Source organism: Anopheles stephensi, chromosome 3 (assembly GCF_013141755.1).
Source record: "Anopheles stephensi strain Indian chromosome 3, UCI_ANSTEP_V1.0, whole genome shotgun sequence".
Classification (NCBI taxonomy): domain Eukaryota; kingdom Metazoa; phylum Arthropoda; class Insecta; order Diptera; family Culicidae; genus Anopheles; species Anopheles stephensi.
In genome coordinates, this window is record NC_050203.1 from 12,982,198 (window position 1) to 13,004,826 (window position 22,629).

The 22,629-nt window shown below is 44.0% G+C and overlaps 1 protein-coding gene across 1 annotated transcript; it reads right to left on the reverse strand.

Annotated features, from left to right (window-relative positions):
- On the reverse strand, positions 1-14,043 carry LOC118514455 (3 beta-hydroxysteroid dehydrogenase/Delta 5-->4-isomerase). Its single transcript, XM_036061372.1, has 4 exons — positions 13,384-14,043; positions 2,874-2,981; positions 2,378-2,791; positions 1-1,668 (listed from the first exon to the last, which is right to left on the reverse strand). The coding sequence occupies exons 1-4, from the start codon at positions 13,412-13,414 to the stop codon at positions 1,061-1,063; spliced, it is 1,161 nt and encodes a 386-aa protein (XP_035917265.1). The 5' UTR covers positions 13,415-14,043; the 3' UTR covers positions 1-1,060.
- Positions 14,044-22,629: the final 8,586 nt, after the last annotated feature.

Below are 22,629 nucleotides of genomic sequence, written 5' to 3' on the forward strand. Positions count from 1 at the left end.
GAAAGAAATACCACAGACCAGATAGATTTTATTACGAGCTACTGCTACTCTGCACTGCATTCTCCAGGACCACTCCAGCTATTCAGGACCTAAGCGCTATTGCCACACACCTGAATATTGTGTCTTAATTAGTACTATCTAAACCCTTAACCTAGAATCTGAGTCCTTCTAATAGGGTGCGGAATGTTTTATTTAATTTCACTGTAAAGAACTAGCGAATTCCTTTTGCAGAACAAAAACTCGTAAATAAAAAAGGGAAAACCATTTTCATTCCTTCCCGGCAAAGAGCACCGAGCCCCAGATGATGGGGCGGGAGAGGGGAGAAATAAATAAAATGTACATTAGCATAAGCAAACCGGGCAGCCCCGGCGGCCAGCCCGTCCGTGTGCGATTGTCAAAGATTATCGTGATTATTGAAGAAGGTAATTAGATTTTGAACGGTATCGTGTCAGCAGGGAGGCCCTCGAGGCCCCCCACACACACACGCACGCACACTCCGGTCGTGCCAAAACAAGTTTAATTAATTTCTGTACGATCGATTTCATCGTGCAGCGGTCGGGAGATCCGGTCGTGATGAGGAACCGTACCAGGGCACCTAATAATCGTGAAGTTAATTTTAATTAAATGGTTTTGCAAAAGACACGCGAGAGCTTCGGCTTCATTAGGGGCCGCTTCCGAGAAACGATTTGGGGTATGTTTTGGTCCTTGTTTGGTGTGTGTGTGTGTGCTCGGTGCTTACAAATGGAAAACAGATGGAAAATGGAACAGAAGATCCTCACAGTCACACACACACAGCCCAGCAGAAGTAATGTCCGATTTTTGGTGGGACTACGATTTAGGGGAAAGAAATCCTACCACCCGGTATGTTAATGGTGCTCAATGGGATGGAGACAATGATGGTGGGGAGCGAATCAGGGTGCGAAAAAAAAAGAAACCTCACATTTCCCCGAAACCATTGCTCGGAATCTATTTACGACCATTCGCTATTCGCCATCCACCTGGCAGGAAAGCTGCCTGGACCAACTGTATTTGGATGCTTTACCAGCAAAGCCCCACACCTTCATTTGACTTTCAGCTTCTTCAGACCGTGCGACTGGCAGTAATCCTGATACCAGCGCTCGTACCACAGCGCACTGTTCGTGATGGCCTTCTCCTCGCTGTAGATTGGCTCGTAGTCCAGGTAGATCGAGGCACGGATCCGATTGAACAGCATAATGGACGACATGTACGACAGCATCCCGCACGGCGGTACCGGGAGCTTGATTTTCGTGAACGGATGCAGCGCTTTCACCAGCAGCTCGAGCAGGAACGCCAGGAAGTAGGACACGAACAGCGGGATCTGGTAGCTGGACGGGCGCAACTTGAGCGTATCGTTGGCACGCGAGATGCGCTGACAGAAGCGCGTCGTATCCTCGATACCGGACTCGTCCGTCACGAACACCGGATAGCCGGCAATGTTTTTCGCATTCTCGACCAGCGCGTCCTTCGCCCGGGCCAAGCACCAGGCCGCGTTGCCGGCGTAGATGATCTGCTGCTTGCCGCCGGGGCCGGCCAGCTTCGGGATGCTGCCGTTAAACTTGAGTGCCACCTTCGTGATGGACGGTACGAACCGTTCGTCACACTCGCCGAACATGGTCGGTGGTCGGATGGCGATGGTTTTTAGTTTCTCTGTCGGATGGTCGGGAAGGATTTGGGGTGAAGGGAAGAAAGAAAAAAACAGAACAAACAGAGATAAGAACATTAGTAAAGTTGTGGTATCGAGGGTGAACTAGTTGAAGAGTTGTTTATAGCTCGTGAGAAGCTTAGCTATACGAAATGCGAGTGGGATAGATTTTGTTTAGCCGCGTTGGAAGTGTTGGAAAGCTCTTTTTTTTGAAATTCTTCCTGGCTCAATTAGTTAAACTCTTTAAAATACTCGCCTAGTTTTAGTTATATCTTATGTAGCTTCAATAAAAAAAAATTATTCTTCAAGCAATTCACTTTAAAAACCTCTATCTTAAGAGGTTACATTTTCATTTATAAGCAGTTATTTGGGTTAAATTGTTAAATAAAGCCTGTGTACTAGAATTCAAGCTATAATTATAGCTGACTTAAGTATTTCTTTGCAACTCCTCCCGTAAAACACATAAAAACCCATGTTAAATACCTTTAACCTTAAACGCATTCAGGCTACATTCCGGCCATACACCGCGACCATTAATTATGATTTTTTCCAATGGCTGTGCTCCTGTTTCATAAAAAGCACACTTTATAGCACAGCAAATAACACGGACGGATTCCCACCCCAGGACCGCAGGAATTGCACCAAAGAAAGTGAAAGGTAATCACCCATAGCCATCTGCCAACCTTACTTAACCCAGAACGATCGCAAACTTACCATCGTTCGCCAGCAGCGTGTCGTTGGCCTCAATTACGAGACACTCCGCCCGCCACTTGGAGGCCGGATAGCCCGGCACCTGGAAGTCGCTCTCCTTCGCCGGGACCTTCGTCTTCGGTTCCGTCTGGTTGCAGATGATGGTAAAGTTGGCCTTGCCCAGGTACGGCGTCATGTGGATGAGACAGTCGCTGGCAAAGACGAGCCGGGGCACACTGTACCGGCGGCACAGTTCGATCACCCGGGCCGTACCGTCCACGTTGACGCGCTGCAGCTCCCCGTAGTTGGGCGGAAAGTCGAAGTTCATGTACGCGGCCAGATGAAACACGCAGTCAACGTTTTCGAATGCGTGCTCGATCGCTTTCGCGTCGCAGATATCGCCGACGTACGAGACAACTTTCTTGCTCTCGGTGTGACCTTTTGGGGAGGGGGAGAATGAAAGGGCTGACGGTGAGGCTTGGGTGGCAAAGGGCAAGGGACGATGACGGTTCCCACTTACCGAGCCGGTTCTCGTAGGGGTTAAGGTCGACCACCCGTATTTCGCCCACCTTGCTGTCCCGCTCCTGCAGGACTCTGATCAAGTGCTGTCCGTAGAACCCGGAACCGCCTGCAAGGAAACGAAACGTGTGTGAGGGTGCGAAAAAAGAGAATTAAGAAATGCATCAACCTTCGCAATGATGGAAAGAGCGTCATTTTAAGCCGACATGGAATGCGGTAAGTTGTCAGCGTGATGGAATCGCTCCGTCTATTAACTGCCATTCTTGACATACTTCAGGTAATTAAAATTGTCACTACAAGAAAAATGATTCCATTCCCAGCAAATATCTTCTGCTTTGGCTTGCAGCACGAACCGTGGACCGTAACCTTGCCCAGTCCCTTTTTTTTCATTCACTACTGATTGGCGATCCCCTGCCGCCAAGACGTGCTTGATGGCCTAAATTTAGGCGCCCGAAAATCATTGACCGGCAATCAACTGTCAACGCGTTCAACGCCTTTTGGAGCCCCGTTTTCGGGTGCGGAACCATGACGAATAATAATCCCCGACCCAGCGCCACCCCGTCCGTGCCTGATGGCGTGGCCGCCCCAAACAAACAAACAGACAAACAAACACAAACCCGATATGAAATACGTCTCCAACGGGGTCAGTAAACCTCTTTCTTAGGTGCCGTGCGGGCGGATGCACACCCCCCCCCCCCCCCCCCCGGAATGGGGTCGAGGAAAAGCCCGAGAATTGCTTCTGCCTCCTCAATCCCTCAATTCCTGGGACAATTTTCCACCGAAAAATTGCTGACTGCAGGGAAATTTATCTAGCAACAAGCACGGTGTAGCATCATCACACGGGCGGTTGTGGGCACCGGGTTGTTTGTCGTCTGTAAACAATTTTAACGTAACGCAGTGCTTCACTCGTTCTGCTCGTCCCTGCGGAAGTGCTTAGGGCTTCCCGTGGGGAGGAGGTCCGTAGCCGGGAAAATTTATCGAGGAACAACAAAAAAATATAGCAGACACACACACATACAGGTCCCGAAAATGTTTGTGCTACTCGCACGCATTGGCGACAGCCAATGAATGGATGGAAACGGAGTCGTATAATTTTTGCTTTGCCAATAAACTTGCTTACGGAACCGAAAACGGGGAAAAGGATCGCTCCGGTTGTGTACGGATGAAGGAAACATGCCCAAACGGTGACTTGCGGGGGTAACATTTGCAGCAGTTTTATAGTAGGTTGAGGTTACAAGTTTATACAGTGACATTAATGCTTCCCGAAAGGAGCTGGAAGGCCAATTCCAATTTGGAACATCCTTATAACATTATATTGGATGATTCACCTTTTTAGTCGGTTCAAGAAATTTCTAAACTTAGTATAGATTGAATTAAAAAATTCTCGCTTGAATTAATTTCTCGATCACTAAAAAGCAGAAAGCTACTTTAATGATCTCTCTCTCTCACTGATGGAATCTCTTGGTTCATCCATGCCTTTGTTGCAAGGCTCTCTTAAATGCTCACAGCCGCCTAAGTGGAGACAATTCATCATTGAATATTTTTATAAGATACTGAGTCAACGGCTGAACGAACGATCAAGCATTATAATCCCTGCGTGAATATCGTGTCCAGCTCAACGGTGTGACAATACTAGTGATGGGAAAAAATGAATCTCAGTGGCGATTCGATTCTTCAAATCCCAATCCTTAAAGGGAACCGAATCCCAGATTTCGAGTTTCGAATTTTTCGTGCACCGCTTTGCTCATCTGACCAACTCTACCTTAACCTTACCAATCACTTGCTAATCGTATCCCAATCGAGTCCCATTCGATTCCTAATCGTACCCCAATCAAATCACAATCGAATCCCAATCTATTCGGTTAGGAATCGAATCCCACAAGAATTCCAATTAAATGGCAATCGAATCCCAATCGGATCCCGATCGGATCGCAATCGATTTTAGATCCTTTTCGAATCCTAATCGGATTCGAATCCGTCTTTAAGTATCCAATCCGATTCGAATCTTTCTAGGGATTCGATCTTCAAACCTTACGAATCCCGAATTTTCCAACACTACTCAGCACACTGGAGAAGTCCATTATGAAACATGGACTCTAATGACCTTCTGATGATATATTGTGGTCATCAACCCGTCCTCGAGCTCGCATTAGCTCAATGACGTCAGAGAAACTTGGCAAACATTAATCAAGCCAGATTTATCGCAAGTTAATTTATAATTCTACGTATAACTTATCTCAACATTTTTCACCATAAAATATTACTATTTTATTTAAACCATGAAAGGGTAGAGGGGTTTTTTTAGTTTTTCCTCTTATAAATCGAATCGAGGTTTACAAACCTTCTCGAAAACGGCTGCAAATCATTCCTGCTCCCAAAATACCGAACAGATACTCTATATTAGTCCAAGCGTATGATCCGCCTTTTTCGAACGATCATTTCATGCAGTAACGCTGGAAGCTTTACTTGTACGGTATCTCGCCGCGTTAGCTCCGAACCCGACAAGATGTAGATTTTTTTCATCAGTCACTCGCACCGAAATGATACACCAACTATATACCTGACACAGAGTAAATCTTTAAGTGCAACAGCGAGCTTCCGATCTACCTCGCCATCAAATAAATCAAATCCCTTCTTAATGCACCTTCGCGAGATGACGCTCTGTGCGCGAATTAAAATGTAAACCCCTTTTTTCGGTGCTGCGGTTCCATTCGGTAAAGCAAAATCGTACAAAATATGTTCACAAAAAAATATTCCCAAATCATCATATTCCATCGCGTTGATGTTGGATGGTATCTCTCGATAATTCAATTTGAAGCTTATACAGCATCGACAATCCGTGTATCCCGGTGACACAGCTGAACTAGCAGCACACGTGTTCAGTGTGCTAGGGTTTCGTGAAGTGGATAAAAGTAACTGATTAAATTATTGGGAAGTGAAGAATTCAGAATATGCAGTAAACAAATTCGGCGAAACCCTGTTAATATTAAGACTAATGCGATCCCCGAGCTCCCGCCAGCAAACAGCACTAATAATTCGGTAAATCATTGCCCAATTTGCCACTCACACTGCAATGGTTTAATTAACCAACACGCCAGCCATTCCGTTTCCGGCCGATATTTACCGATGAAGGACATTACACAACTAATAAACGTGTTCCACCCAATATTGGCAAATAAAGCGATTTCGTGAAACTGATTTTCGGTGCGTTCGAAAGCGCATCCAGCGCTCGGCAGTGACCGAAAAGTCCATCCCAATAGCACTCACCGGAAAAGATGGAGTGTGTGACGAATCCGACTTTATTCACCTAACTTTTCATTCGGTTGCTTGCCGAATCATCCACTGCCATCCATCCCTAGTTCCCTTCTAAGTACAAACAGCAGCATCAGTTTATCTGTGAAAGTAAACAGCAGCAGCAGCAGCACAACCAGTTCGCAGAATCGGCACCCGGCCCCCCATCGGCCAGCAGGAAGTGCGGAAAATGCTGTGAACGGGCATCCCCGACTGTCGAGAATTTTGCAGAGGCGCATCAAACCGGCAAAGTATACAAACACAAGCGCCAAAGCGTAGTGAAAATGCGTTCACTTTTCCTACCCGCCACCGTACGAAAGGTTTCGAAGGGTGAGATACGAGATAGGAGAGCGAGGGACGAGGAAAAGCGTAGCCCAACGGCGCGTCACCAATATTACAGATTCATTATGTTGATAGAATCATCATCCTCGTTTTGATTTTGTATTTACACATAATTTGAATTTTAAATAAACCCGCTCAGCCCGACCGACGGCGTTCTCGAAGCCTGGTCGGTCGTCGTTTTGCCAGCACGTTTGTCGCCTTGCTCGGTCGGTCGGTTCGGCTGGAAACCTATAAGTCTCCCTGCCATACCTGTACACCGGCACGACGACGTTTCGCCAAAACCTCGTTTGTCACGCCGGAAATCTATCATCTCAAATCAACACACCACTGGGTTACAGGTTAGCCCGATCCACTTGCCAGCACGAGCCCCGGGAACGAGTGCGGGAACTTTAATCCTTCACCAAAAAACCGAACGCCGTTAAATGAGAAACTATGAGCTGCGTGAAGCCGGTGTGTTTCTAAGAACGCAAGCCATGGTTTTCCGGCGAATCGGTATGCTAATGCACATCCTCGTTCGTTTGTGCAGTGGAAAGGAATGTCATTGTTTCGTTTGACTGATCGTGGCGTTTGGTTGGTTTGTGATTTATCTACACAGTTAAGCGAGTGAGTGAGTGGCTGAGTGGCACGAGTTTTCGGGAAGCGGGAAAGCTATCTATCTTCTATTAGCATTCAAACCATATGATAGTGAGCTAGGACAGTGAGCAGGCAAATAATAGGATGATACCAGGCACTTGATTCCAGAAGCAGTTAAAAGCTTATCAGGTTTTGGGATCCTATTGCAAGGTTTCATCAGTTGCCTGCCATTTCTGGCTTACTAGACTGATTGTTACCGCAAGGTTGGATAGTCAGTCCTCACTATGGGGGGACGGTCCTGATGAGATTTGAACCCCGGTGCTGCCGTGTGAAGACCGGCGCTGCTCTGGCATCTACCACCAGGCTACCCGCTGTGTATGTGTTAGCTAGATAATTCATCAAACGATTATTGAGGAAAACAGAGCTCAGATGACATCCAAGAACTAGACAAATTAGACTAATATAGCCATTTGCAAATCCAATCCGGAAGTTGTTTATAAATAAATAATACAGACATCTAGGTGAAGATGATCCCAAGGGCAAGAGCAGTGACACTGTAGATTCTCGCACAGGGACTTCAACGATGACCTGAGCATTGTCCACAGACCAACATTCCTATAGACCAAGCAGGATCCGGTGAGCTGATCCTACCAATGCAATTATTCCGGATAATGCTCATAAGGTCTCTTTTTGTCATCTTATTCCAGTGATAACGCCATAGGGCCGGACTGCTGGCAACATAGGACCATATCGATGGAAGTTTAGAAGGATGGGTTTTCCCCGTACGTAAGGCTGAATACTTTCTTCTTCTTCTTCCTGGGCACTACAATCTCGTGAGGTCTCATTCTGTAATTTATGGCTTTCTGTGACTTGGTTTTACCCGTAGCAAAACAGTCAGCCCTACATACGGGGGAGGCGGTCTTGATGGGATTTGAAACCCGGTCCTGCCGTGTGAAGACCTGCGACGTTATTGCCTCGGCCACCGGACCACCGCAAAATTAAATACATCGTACACCGTGTATTAAATGAACATTAATAGAAACCTATAATAAGCATAATGTCCAGTAAGCCTTTGCTTAATTATACTATGAACCTTATTTTTAAATATTTTTTATGAAACAACCACCACAAAAAATCTTCACCTCAACACTCATCCATCTTTTCCTATTGCTTCTGAAACGCCGAACATTTTTCATGATAAAGTTAATAGAAAAGCACTTCCTTCTGATTTCTGTCAGCCGAAGCTATTTATCACCTACGAAAAGAGTACAATAATACTCCCAATGCTTGTTTGAAAAACGGTCAATATATAATTGAAATAAAAACCAGAATGTATCTATATTCAAACCAGTCCATGATGTCCTTTCCAAAAAAACAAAAACAACTCATTCCGATTGCACATTTATCAACTGAAAGACGATTAACAGCGGTGACAACACGCTTAATCCAGGAACTGATCGATTTTTTGTTTTTTTGTTTTGAGTATCGCACCAGTGTTTTTCGCGTCCCCGAAAAAAACTCAATATCATACCGCGAACGCGAAAAACCCCCCCGCCGTGGAAAAATGCAAATTTTCTCCGGCAAATCCGCTGCCGGAATGCCTGGCCTGTTTTCCCTTTCATCAGCATTCGACAGCACAAATCCTTACGGGGCAGGGCCACGGTGGGAGACACAACAAACCCGGGAAAAAAGATGGAAGTTCGGTGGCCAGTGTTTATCTTGCAGGAATAGGATTTTCGCTGAATATTGAATTCAAGCTAAACGGTGCTTCGGTTGCTTCTGCCCTTTTTTTTCTGTGGGTGAAGATGGTACGATTCTGTCGGCTACGGAGCGGACACACTGGAAAAGTCAATCAAAAAAGCACTGCTACCAAAAATAGGCTCCACAAGCGTAAGGGATTGGGGGGAAAAAGGAATTAAAAGGCAAGACATTAAAGTGGTCGCAGGCGTTACTTGCCTTGCCAGGTGTGTAACACAGTGAGTTTGATGGCAAGTGGCGTTACTGAACGGTTCAGCGCAGCTTACGGCCGGTGAAAGTGAATAACTTTTCTTTGCAGCTTTTCCTGCTCTCTCTCTCTCTCTCGCTCCCATTCTCTCAGACGCGACAATAACGAAGCTTTTCCGTTGAATCACTCTATTTATCTACCTCAAACAATCTAACTCATTGCACGTGTAGGAACACACATTCTTCGCGCGTACGAGATGAGTAATGAATGTTACCGTCAACAGTACCACAGCAAAAAAAACTCCTCCACACGCTCCATGTTGCCGCCATACATCAGAGACATCCTGAGAAAAGCTGTTAAAAATTGTAACACAAGAAGCCTTGGCTACCCGCCTCTTCAAATCGGGGCGGTCGGAGTGAAAAATTAGGAATTTCGTTATTAAATTTTCACCCAGTCACGTTTTCGACTTATCAGATTTGTTCGACGGCGACAACGTCAGCCCTTGGAAGGTGTTAAATGTTCCGACCGGTGTGATGGCATTCTTCTGCACGCCGAAAACGATGTAATGTGTGCGTTTTAGATCAACGGAGACAGGCAGGTGGGCTCACACAGAAACACATGCTCCCTCCAGAATAAAGTGAGCTGGAAAGAGATCAAAACCCACAAGACCGTGTTTTTGCTGCCCGTGTTGACAATCATACCACACAAGTTGGCGAATTTTTAGCAATTTAATTCGAACTCCCGTCAGCAATGTATATTGCCACGTACCCGTGCATCCATGCTTCTTGGGGGTTTCAAGTTTTTGAGTGAAAAAAAACGTAAAAGGTTTTTGCTGGAGACGCCTCTACGTGACTCTCGAAATTTGATCCGGCACATAATCAATCAATAACCGGGGAAGGGGTGTGTTTGAATTTTTGTACGGGAGCGTTGGGGATTTTTTTTTTGGTATCAATAACAATGAAAAATGATTAGAATTCCTTCGGCTGATGGTTCGTTGGCGCGTGGTACACATTTTGGGAGCCCGTCAAAAGGGACGTGTGCTGGCAGGTTTTTTTTTAATTTACAAGGAATAATACACAAAATGCTTGGTACAGTGGGGAAAGCGAGCATGTGTTTTGTCCCTAGTTGTTTTTAGAGTAATTTTGAAACATATTTTACAGGTTCTTCGTTCTCAGTTCTATCAGTCTGTGGCTATCGCAGATCATATGCCATCTTCGAGCAAAAGGCTGGTAATATGGCTTATTTTTCTTAAAACAGGTCTATTTTGTCAATCCAATTTCTAGTAGTACTTCATAGGAATGTGGAGACAGCCAATGGGTGCAGTGCATAAGTAGGCATCAAATGCACGGTAGAGACACATTATCGGGACATGGAACCCGAAAAATGTACAAATCCGGAAATTCGGAGTACATCATATGAACGCCTCGATGTACATATAATGCCTGGTACGTGTTGAAAGAGCAACGACCAACTAAAACTAACCACATACCCTAGTTGCTTCAGACCTTGACTTTCTCCTGCCAACATACCCTCTCATTCATCGTCTAAAGGCATCAATGATGAACGATCAGGCTATCTCTAATATAAACTCTCTTCTGCTCTTCTCTAATATAAGCTGCTAATGATCTTTATGTACATAATACAGCTCATCGTGATAGGATTTAAGACAACATATCGAGCTGTTGAAGCTGTCCAGTGGACTAGGCAAAAACCGGCAGGACCGGGTTTCAAATCCCATCCAGATCACCTCTCTGTACGGAGGACTGACTATCGAGCTACGAGTAAAAAAGCCAGAAATGGTATATCTAGAGGTTCTGGAGGATTTGATCGTATTTGGAATTCTGTCTTTGAAGCAGTATCTCAGCTATCAGCCTGATCATGAACGTCGAACGGCAAAAAAGCTTCCTCAAAAAGCTCAATCAGTATCATAGCAGTGTTCGAGCTGCCGTTCGAGTAATAACCGGAGCTTAAGGATTAATAAGGATGCTTGACATGAAATATGCTGAAATCATTTTCGTTTACAGCGTTTACTCGCTGAAATCGTTTTTACTTTAACAGCTATATCCTCCCCTATGAGCAATGAAGTACTTTAAAAGATCATGCCATTCGTCATCATGGCAGTAAGCAACGAACCCTGGAAATTGTTGAATATTATAAATTCCCGAAAAAAAACATAACCATGGGGAATTGATCTACGATCGGATGTTTAGATAGGAGCTACCTAAACCGTTTGATTTCTCAGCTTCCCAAGATCCCAAGGCTTTCAAAGAAATGCTCTCCAAGATCTATTTGTTTGATATGGCCATACAAAGTCTATCAATATGCCTCTCGACGTCAAACTGATGATTTTGCTTGAAATCAATCAATAATTCAAAAACTGCTTTGTCCTAGAAGATTTATAACCTTCACAATAAAAATATTGCCAAGCCCATTTCTTAACCCCGCAACAAGAAACCGGGCAATACTTCATCCGACTAACAGTTATTAATAACTTCATGGAATGCACGCCAAATGCCTCACGCACCCTTACACCGTTATCAACAGACAGCGCAGAAATTAGTTATTCCGTGCAAGCGACTGACATCAACTGGCAGCGGGTGGATTCGTCAAAACGTAGAACCGTGCAGACAAAGACACCCGAAACGAGACGAGCCCAAACAACTGGCAGCAGCTGTTAAAACCAGTTCCTGAAGCATCGCACAAGAAGTGACCTTCAGCTATACCTGTTTTGCGGGACGGTTTTCGTATGTTGCAATTTTATGCAGCGGAAGATACGGTTTTGTTTTTAAGGAGCTTCCTTATATTTCCTTATAAGTCCGATGTGTGTATCATGAAGATGGTAAAGGAAATGTATGGAGAAAACAAGATTGGCCGGTTGTGAGAATTTAATGCATGAGATCATCAAGCGGTTAGGTTTATTGGAAGCTAATTTACCAAACCAGTATTTTCTACGGCGAAAGCAAGTTTCGCGTATGCTTCCTCGTATTATGACCAAAAATTTGCACACTCACAAAAATGTATTAGAAACCTATTTTTGAATATTACACAAGATCTCCTCATAATATGCGGACTTTCCTTTGCAACCAACCATCTTTCTAAACCAAACCCCGATCTCGATACCAAGAGACACAAACTTTACGTAACATTGGACGGTGACTTTTAAACGAATACGGCCATCAAATCATTCAGCCGATTTTTTTTTTGGCAGGACGGCCAACGCGTTAGTGAAACTGAAACTTATAAAATAAAATGAAAGAAAAAACAGCGCTGCAGCTATCTCGCGTTAGTGTTTCGTAAACGTTAAATTCATCTCGCTCGAACGCATTGTTGTTGGTTTAGTAACAGCGTTTTACAAAACCAGCCACCGAAAGAAGGTGAAACAACAACAACTGCCCGTCCTAAGGTGGGCTTAGGCTTATGCTAGTCACTGTCGAAGCTGCTCGAAGCTGGCCGGCTAGACTCGGCTTGCCGCAGAAGAAGTGAAAGAAGCGCGATACGATTAAGAAACCACACCGCCCCGAAACTTCGAATCGAATGACCAATTTCGATGCTGCGTAAAAAGAAGATAGTGAAGAAAAATTCCAGCCGAAAACCCGAAATAGGTTTCTTTGTGCAACGCCAGACACGCAAACGAGCGGCAGCACCACGGCTAGCGGAAGTAGGAATTCAGGTTCGCCACGTGCTGGTGATTGTAACGCGGTGAGACAATCGGTTGAGAAATTTAGACCACCCCCCTCCCCCATTCGCGCTCCAATATGTTAACAACAGGTGATAGTGGCGAGACGCTTGGACGGTCGAAGGAGTAAAATTCACAACACAAACACAAGTAGGGCCCTTCTTCGCCCTTACTACAACACCGCGGAAGGTTGAGCCCGAGTTGACGTGAGAAAAGACGCAACAAAACAATCGGAAATTTTAATTCGCCTCGCTCGGCGTAAAAAGCTTCCCAAGGTCACAGGCCGTGTCTTGAGCCTATTTTTAAGATTGGCAATCGGCTACGGGGGTTTTTCGGTGGTTTTTGGTGGATGGAACTGATGGAGAGTTTAAAATTAATATTATGAAAGCCCTTTGAAAGCGAACGTTGGAAGGAAAGAGACGGGATTCGAGTTTAATCCCCCACATGATCGACGGTTGAGCTGGAGTGACATGCGTCTGTGGATCTCGTCTACGAGAAGTCATTAATCATTCGCTCTAAAGCAGCCGTTTAAATAACAAAAGTGAAAGATTTGACATAGGTCGCTGGCGGTTGTGCAAGCGCGTCGTTACAAGCATGAGGATTTTCTTGATACTGATCGACTCCAGTAAAGGAAATGCGAGGCTTAAAAGGAATCAAAAATAGATAATACTGTTCACTACCTACCCGTAACTAGCACTATTTCTTTCTTATCCATTTTCGACGATTCTGAATGGCGTACCCGCTCCTTGACTTTGTATGATCACTCACAACAACAACAAAGTCACGATCACTGTTATCTTGCTTTTTCCCCAAAATTCACACTAATCACAATCAGGTGGAAGCTGTTATTGCGGGTGTTGTTACTCCAAAGCATCGACGATCGATCGGCTAACGATCGGATCACATAACTCGTTGACACGTCTTCACCACCGAAGGCTTTTCACAGGTCGGCTCACAATAAGCTTACACAACCCAAAACACACACGAGCTCAGGTGGAGGGAGGTGAGATATCAGCACTATCAGTCGACCGCAGGAGGATCAGCAATCCGCGCGAGTGTGGGAAAACTTTGCTTGCACAACACAACTCCAACGATCACCCAGCGGAGGCCCGTTCGGCCCGGGCGATGAATTGTGATGAATGGGCAAAAACTGGATCAAAAATGTGATGCGCTCAGGGTAAATGTTTTTAACGAACTTTTAAAATTAAAAAACAATACACCGGTCGTACGCGCGCGTGCGTGTTTTGCTGATGGCGCTGGAAACGGGACTACAGCCTATCTGCACCGTAGAGAAAAAGGCGTCCAAGCTACGGGCCGTCAACCGGTCAACTGATCGAACGCGAACCTCGCCACCTGCGATCCTACGCTGGTCGCGATCGCGAAGAAGTTATACATATTATGTTCGCTATCCGTCTCTCCTTTGTCTGGTTCGTGTGCGATATTATCGGGCGGCCCAAAGATTGAGAGAGAGAGAGACAGGGTGGCCACCCAGCGCACACACACACGCACCGATTGTCACCCCCCAATGTGACTTCTTGTGATGCTTCACGCGCACGCACGTTATCATCTCCCAATTCTCCGCTGCTGAGCGGTGTAGAAATGTAGGGCTTTCAAGGCCTAGACATGCCGCTGGTTTCGCTTTCTGTTTTTTCACTATCTTCTCCGATATTGGCCGCCCCCTGCACGTGGAGCCCGGCGAGCCACAATAATTATGCAACACCAGCCGAATTTTCAAATTTTGTGCTCGCCGGCACGATCGGAAGCGCTGTGTGGGAAGTGGGGGGAGGGTGGAATTTTTGGGGGTGCCAATTGTTTTTTTTTCCTCTTCATCTTTCCTTTACCACGTTGTTTGCATGATACACTTTTCTTAATGGATTTACCACATTGTATCGGCTGTTCGCTCTCTTCGCGAGGCTGTCTTTCAAGGCGGATGTTCTGTTGTAATGATTGTTTTCGTTGCTCTCCGTTAAGTGGGAAGAGTTTGCTTTGCTCGTTTGAGATGATTGGCTTACTTTTGTCTTCTTTCGGGTGGCCTTCACTTTCGATTTCCGTTAATTGTAGCTAATTTTAACCACTGTATAATGTTCTTTTATCTGACATTTCATCAATAAGTAATTAGCTTCGAGAGAGAGAGTAGCTGAAGCTCGTGAATCTGATTGGATGTTAATCTTCGCTGTTAAAAGCTTTGTTGTAAAGTTTCGATTTAATTGTCTTGTACAGAAAACCTCAATCGATTTTTGTGTTCTTCATGTCTTGTTTCTGTTTCATTATCATCTTTACGTTCTCTGTGTTTTTCATGGTCAATTTTATTTCTTTTTTGTCTTTTATCGTTTCGTACTGGTCTGATGTGTTTTAATTGCATTGTTTATGTTTGTGTAATTAATCAAACTATTTTCTCTTCATTTTTAAGTTTTACAGTAAATTTATTTTAAGAAACCTAGAATTCATAATAAAAATTAGCTCAAAATAAGAAGAAAAAAATGAAAAACATACAAAAATATACATTTGAAAACAAATAAACTAAAATTTTGTAATTTTGTATTTTGTAGAAAATATGAAATTAAAAAAAAAACAAACACAATTAAATATATGAAAAGCCTTGCTGAAGCAAAAAAAAACTCAGAAAAATACTACAAAACCATTTCAAAATAAATAAAAAAATATTTCTTAAAAAATCTATTATAATTAGGATTTTTTATTATGAGTTTAACAAAATAAACTACTGTTTTACCATAAACGGAAGAACTAATACAAAAATTGAAAAGTAGGAAAATATATAAGAATAATAAATTAAGAAAAATAGCTAAGCAAAAATTAAGAATAAAATAAATGAAACAATGATTAAATAAAAACAAATGAAACAATGAATAAATGAAGACAAATAAAACAACAAAACAAAATATAAAATCAAAAATAAAAAATAAAATAATTACAAAAGTTCTCACGCCGAAACACAAACAAACAAAATTAACGGTCATTTAACTACATTACCTGAACAAGCGCAAACCAGTGTCTCTCTCTCTCTCTCTCTCTCTCTCTCGCTCTCTCTCTCTCTCATTCTCTTCTTTCACTCTCGTTGTACGTTGTTCCTTGTACAAATTTATAATCGCAATAACATACCCAACAGCTCCCATTATGCTTACATTTTACGTGAAAGCAACCAATTTCCATCTTACATCCTTACACTCCGCTTGGCTCGATGGTGGATAAAATATGAACACCCCAGTCCCACCCCCCACAGTAGAACTGCAAGGTTAACCGGTGGTTGTGCAACCGGTAGCGAAAACCGATGTTAATTACTCAAATATAGATCGATACACGTAAAACGATTCAGTGAACCTTTCTTTTTATGTTGCTCCCTCCAAAATTCAACCCCCGGCACGCGATTAGGTAGCACCCACCCCAGGTAGTGTCCCACATCCACCTAATCCCAATCAATTTCACACACTAAATGATCGAGTTAATCATCCCAGCAGCAGCAGCAGCACCAGCAGCAGCAGATCCCATTTGTTATGCTCGGTACACACAAACGCTCGCATTAGCATTTTCCAGTTTCCGATGCTTTAATTTTATCACGAAATAAATCACCACCCCCCCAAAAACCGCATCCATCCAGCCGGCCCGTCTCGGAAATTTCGCTCGCTAATCCAAACCCCAATTTTGCATCATATTTTTCGGGAAAATTTGCATTGCACACACGCACAAACGCCCAAACCCGGAATGCAGTAAAATTGATTCATTTCGAAAAATATTTGGACCACCTTTTCGGGGGCTGGCAGAAAGCGGAGCTCACTTCCGCTCACAAAAACCGATGCAAAACAGTGATGAATTGATGAATCTACCGTCCGAGCAGCGGGACTATGGGAGGTGAGAGGGGGTGGGCGCAAAAGCACACCGTTTGCCACGGCTTTAACCCCACGCGGACCAAACTAAACTACCGCTCGAACTCAATCAGTGGGGACTCAATCGAAACATGTTAATGCTGACAATAATTTTGCCAAATGAAATCAATTAACACTAATTTTAATTAATTTTATCATATTTCATCGTAATTATTTATGCTCAACCTGTGCCGTACATTGCTCGCGTTTGCTCCCGATTTGTCGGATTCTCCCAATCTTCGCTGGGAGGAGGTTTTTGGTATTAATTTTAGTTGCTCGTCCAACCCATCCCATCCCAAGTTTTTCCCCCCTGCACCGCCATATGTCCCATTGTGCAAGTTTTTTTTCCACTACGCAATCGTTTCGCAGCATCTCGTCGTCGTTTTATTACTATTTTGCAGATTTTGCTACCCAATCGCTGCGATCGTTTCAAAAAAAAAGCCACTCGCCTGTGCCCGTTTTTGTTTGCACTCACTATCAGCATTTTATACGACTGAACGCATCCCGCCGGTGATGCCTGGTGCCGTTGCATCCGGTTGCTTTACCGGTATCGCCAATATTGATAAAGCAATCTGTCAGGTGCAAATGCTGACGCCGACCATGGTTGATGCGTGCGGCGAGTCGCGCTTTACTGATGCGAACGTTACAAATGCGCCTGCAGCCCTCGGTGGGTTTAACCTCAACGTTTAATAACTTTATTAGGATAGGATACGGTTAATGGGTGGTGTAAATTGAGGCTTCAAAGCGCCAAATGGAGGAACGATGATTGGAGAGGTATCCGTAAATGGCTAGTGGCAACCAATACGGCAAGGTTAACGAGCGACTTTAATAAAAGTTTAATTGTTTTGGAGGATTTTGTGAAAATAAAAGCAAATGTCCTCTGCTGTTGTGAAGGGTCAACACTGGTGTTATCGAGGGGGGTGATAGGTGATCCGGTCAATCGGTTTCTTTTTCAGTGACGTGATCAATTAATCGGAAACTGGCCTTTAGCAGTGCCTGACGAATGGAAGAGAAATGTGTCAGTTTCTATATACAGGTTCTAATATAAAGAGACGAATTCGATTTCTAGGACTACGAACAGTTCAATAGCGATCTTTCACGCAAGAGAGCTATAACATTTAGTAATAGGGTTACTGATGATGAAAGATCTACTAGGTTTCATCGGTCGAATAATAAGTATTCCAGGGCCAAGGAACCAAACCCAGTAGTTCAGGAGACTAAGCGGCCATAAGGGGTTCAACCGATTTAATTTTGTTCTAGATACACCTCTGCTCAAAGTTTTTTGGTTTCTCACTACCGTTGGAAATTGGCATTCAAAGTTGATAGAAAGACGCTTTAAGGCTTTAGCAAAGGAAAAGCTATTTAACTTAAGGATGAGAGAGAGGTCCCGTGGCAAAGACTTTAGACATAGACAGAAGTTATCGAATCTTGTCCTGTCCGTTTTCCCCGTTCTCAGAACTGACTATCCTCTGCCGCGGCAAAGAAGCCTGCAATGTCAGGCCTAGTCCTCGAGGTTTTAGATCCAAAATATGATGAAGAAAGCCTCAGAATAAGTGATGTTCACTCACCGATTCTCTCGTAGCAAGTGGTCTGGCGATCAAGAACTTCGCTCTCTTTGGATTTACTTTTGATATCGGAGATGCTGAAACTGAGGGCTTGCAGCGATTTAGGCTCGTTCGACGAATAGCTTAAAGAGATCACTCTCTTATAATTTTGATAGGTGATGGCAATGATAGCGATTTCAGTAGATGTTGAACGTTTCATGGCCCATCTTGCTAACATCACCATCAGGTCATAAGGAAAGGGACCCTACTGAATAAGTATTAGAATATCGAGCCAATTAGAGGCTCCTTCGTGGATGTCTTTCTTTCTGCCACATACTCCATGTGGAGTTGAGAATGACCACTATCGTCTTCTCGTCAAGGCATCTTGCTAAAGCTATATACAGCTTGACAGGGATTAATCGTTTTACTCGTAATCACTGGACTCACAATCATACTCCGAACTGAAGATTCCTGCCTGTCGATCAACTTACTTGGCCCGCTCTTAGAATCACGTTTATAACCCGGACTTAACCACAATTTATAACTGTTTCAGCTCGACCCATCTTCCACCCAATTATGATAAAAGTGCCAATCCCACGTCAGTTTAATCATTGTTCAGTTCAAATTAGTAATTTAAAATTTCCCGAGAAATATATTCGTAAAACAATCATACATAATGAGTTAAAACTGCATCTTTCCTACAGTTAACCTCTATCAATTCTTTTTCATTGTTTCCATGAAGTTCCGGCCCATTATCGTCATATCCACATGATTGTGAGGGAAAAAAAAGAGAGTCCATTTATCTCCATTCTCCAGTCCGGATATCTCCATTCTCCTTACCATTACGCTGTTATTTGCCAAATGCTTATCCTTTATCCCGTACCTCAATCTCCAATCGATCGGAAGCAATCCATACACACACAAGCTGTTCAACACACACACACACACACACACACACACACACACACACACACACACACACACACACACACACACACACACACACACACACACACACACACACACACACACACACACACACACACACACACACACACACACACACACACACACACACACACACACACACACACACACACACACACACACACACACACACACACACACACACACACACACACACACACACACACACACACACACACCACACACACACACACACACACACACACACACACACACACACACACACACACACACACACACACACACACACACACACACACACACACACACACACACACACACACACACACACACACACACACACACACACACACACACACACACACACACACACACACACACACACACACACACACACACACACACACACACACACACACACACACACACACACACACACACACACACACACACACACACACACACACACACACACACACACACACACACACACACACACACACACACACACACACACACACACACACACACACACACACACACACACACACAGCTTTCCTTTCGCCGAATTAACGCGGACAATTTGGGTGTACTGGATTTTTCACAACTCGTTTTCCATACTGTTATATTTTAAATTGCATTTTAATTATCGACACGCATTAAACCTTTGGCGCCATTACGCGTTATGCTTGGCGACCAAAGTTAAGCTTTAGTTCGATCAATTTTCCCATGTTCTCACCGTGGTAAAGAGCGAAGCAGCGCCTGCTGCGTTTGCCGCGTCGTCTCTTGAGTTTGAGACCCCAAACCGGATTTCTTTTTGGTGATTTTTTTTTGTTGGCGCTGCATTTGATCACCCGATCGAGCGTTTGAGGGCATGGGGTGTGAATGTATGGAAGGGATTTTCCCAACCATCCCTCGTCCCTGCTCAATTCTATCGGTAGTAAAACGCAATGACCCAGAGAGAACACAAAAACACATCCTCCAACCTTCACGGTACTTGAGCCCTCGGACACACACACGCTTGGGTGGTGGGTGTTGGTTTTCATTAACACCTGCGCCGGCATACACGCGGCCAACATCATTATTATTATAATTACAGTGCGATTTTCGGTGTATCTTTAAAATCCCATTCAATCGGTGTGTTTGCAAAACAGAACCCCCCTGCACGGCCTGTTCTCCAGCCTCTCCCGTTCGCCATTACACGCATTATGCTGCGTCGATATTTTACATTACAAAAAAAACCTCTCCCCTGACGAAGTAAAAACCAAACAAAACAGACACAGCAGCAAAAAACCATTACTCCAATTTTCTGCATCGCACAGTGGCAGTGGCTCGGGGGGGGAGAGCCGTTGTGTTCGGGTGCCCTTTTTGATGCAAAGGGCGGGGGGGGGGGAAACATTGGATGGCTTACGCGAATAAAAACCTCCACAAATGCTTCAGGAAGCCACAATATTTTAAACAAACCGTTGCGTTGCCGATGTTCTCTTTGCTGGCGCACATCGTGCCGATTGATCGTATTCTGCCCCATTGTACACAATCATTAACTTTGAGCTGGGTTTTCGGTCTGTTGTGTGCGTGTCCATTTGGTATTAAGTGAACAAATAGTAAAAACCGTTGTCGATGATACGAAAATAATAACTGTTTTATGATTATTTAAAAAAACACACACATGTAGAACGGTATAGTGCGATCAGTGTGGTAACAGAAATAACTATAAAATGATAAATGAATAAATATAACAAAAAAATAAAAGAAAGTTGCAGGGAAAGTAGATAAGGGAAATTAATGTACAATATGAAAATTTGAAAGAAAATTTAATTTAATAGGAAAACATATTAAGATGTAGATAGTTAAAACCAAGCACCAAATGCCTTAAGCTCCATCCAATTGCTGTGACTCTAGCGTCCACGGATAAAATTTGGATAAATTCTCCTGAAAACCCTTTCGTTAGAACAAAACTTCATCTATCGTTTACTAAATTTTGTATAAGGTTTCGTATCACTTCATCCAAACTAGAGGCTTAGTACAGCTATATATAGTATCTTTTTGCCTCTTACGGTTATGATAGATTCGACCCCGCTTGATTCAGCTTGAAGAATTGCTACGCTCCTCTACAGGTCTCTCATGAGCTCTTTGCAGGGAAGGTAAAGCTTCCGGTAGCTTCATGACGTGCCTAAGCCAACCGACCGACCGACAAGATATTTGCACCACCAAATAGCTCAGCTATCTAGCGTAGTTCATTGCCCTTCTCAAAAGATAGACATTAGCGTCCTCTGTCATCATAGTCCAAGACACGTACCCGTAGAGAACCACCGATATAACTCAACTCTCGGCCCAACTATCGTATCCTTCTGACTTTGATTGCCATCGGGATATCTGCACCGCCAAATGGCTAAGCTGGCTCGTGGTTCATTCTTCTTCTCCACAAGCCTTGTTTTTACACACCGTCAAAGATAGGCTTTTGCGTCCTCTGTCATCATAGTCCAGGACACGTGCCCGTGAAGACCACCACCGATATATCTTACATTTCGTGTCATGCTATAGTCGATCCACATGTCCCACTGCTTTGTAAGAAGGCATGATTCTCCTGAACAATCCATATCCAGATTCCTCTGCTTACGCTGTTATCCAAAGCTACGAGCATTTCAACCTTGAGAACGTCACTGTTAACTAATATTCTACACCCAGGTTGCGCTCTCTGGCAGTCAGAGTCTCCTGCAAGCACTAGTAGTACTTTGTCTTCGAAGCATTGATCCGTAATCCAACCTTAAGGACCTCACGTTTGAATCGATGTCCTCTTCTTAAGAATCTCTGCCGAGTTTTAGTTGTAGCGTTGAGGATTTCGTCAAGGGTTTTTTTGTTTGTTTAGATGAAGGTCTGGAAGAAATGATGTACTCAGAAAAATTATCTTCAACAGTTTCATTAACGAATTAACGACCTCTAATCAGACAGAATATCTCCCAGTTCTCCCTCCATGAACTTAATCATCTTGACATGTGAAGTTGAGAGACTAAAACTGCTCTGTATAACCTACCAATAAAAACCCATCAACTACAATTATTTTGAAAACAAATGATAATACAGCTACAAACAATAAATCCCACTCATCGTCAGTGGGAGCTCACAGTAGCACCATTATCTACCCCCGTCGAAGCGGCTGAAGTGGCACTATCTCAATCGATCGATAGCTCATCAAGAGAACAACCCAAGCCCGGCTACTTGAGAAAGCACAAAATTACTATCTCGCTCACAATTACCTACCATACTTACGCGTAATCCGATAATCATGCACGATTGTCTCGCTACATCCAATGCATTGCATTGTTCACTTTCACCTGTCCGTCCAAATTATCACAACACAAGGCCTTATCATCCAACTTCCGTTTCCGACGATCATGCTGATCGCCAGCACCAGCGGTCACCGAGCGTTGGATAATTGCTCCGAACATCGTCTCAGACGGAAAGTTCGCTGCACACCACTTACGAGCAGCGATCACCTGTGGCTCACCGTGCCTTTTAGCCCACACCCACGAACAACCAGAAACACCTATTCGCGT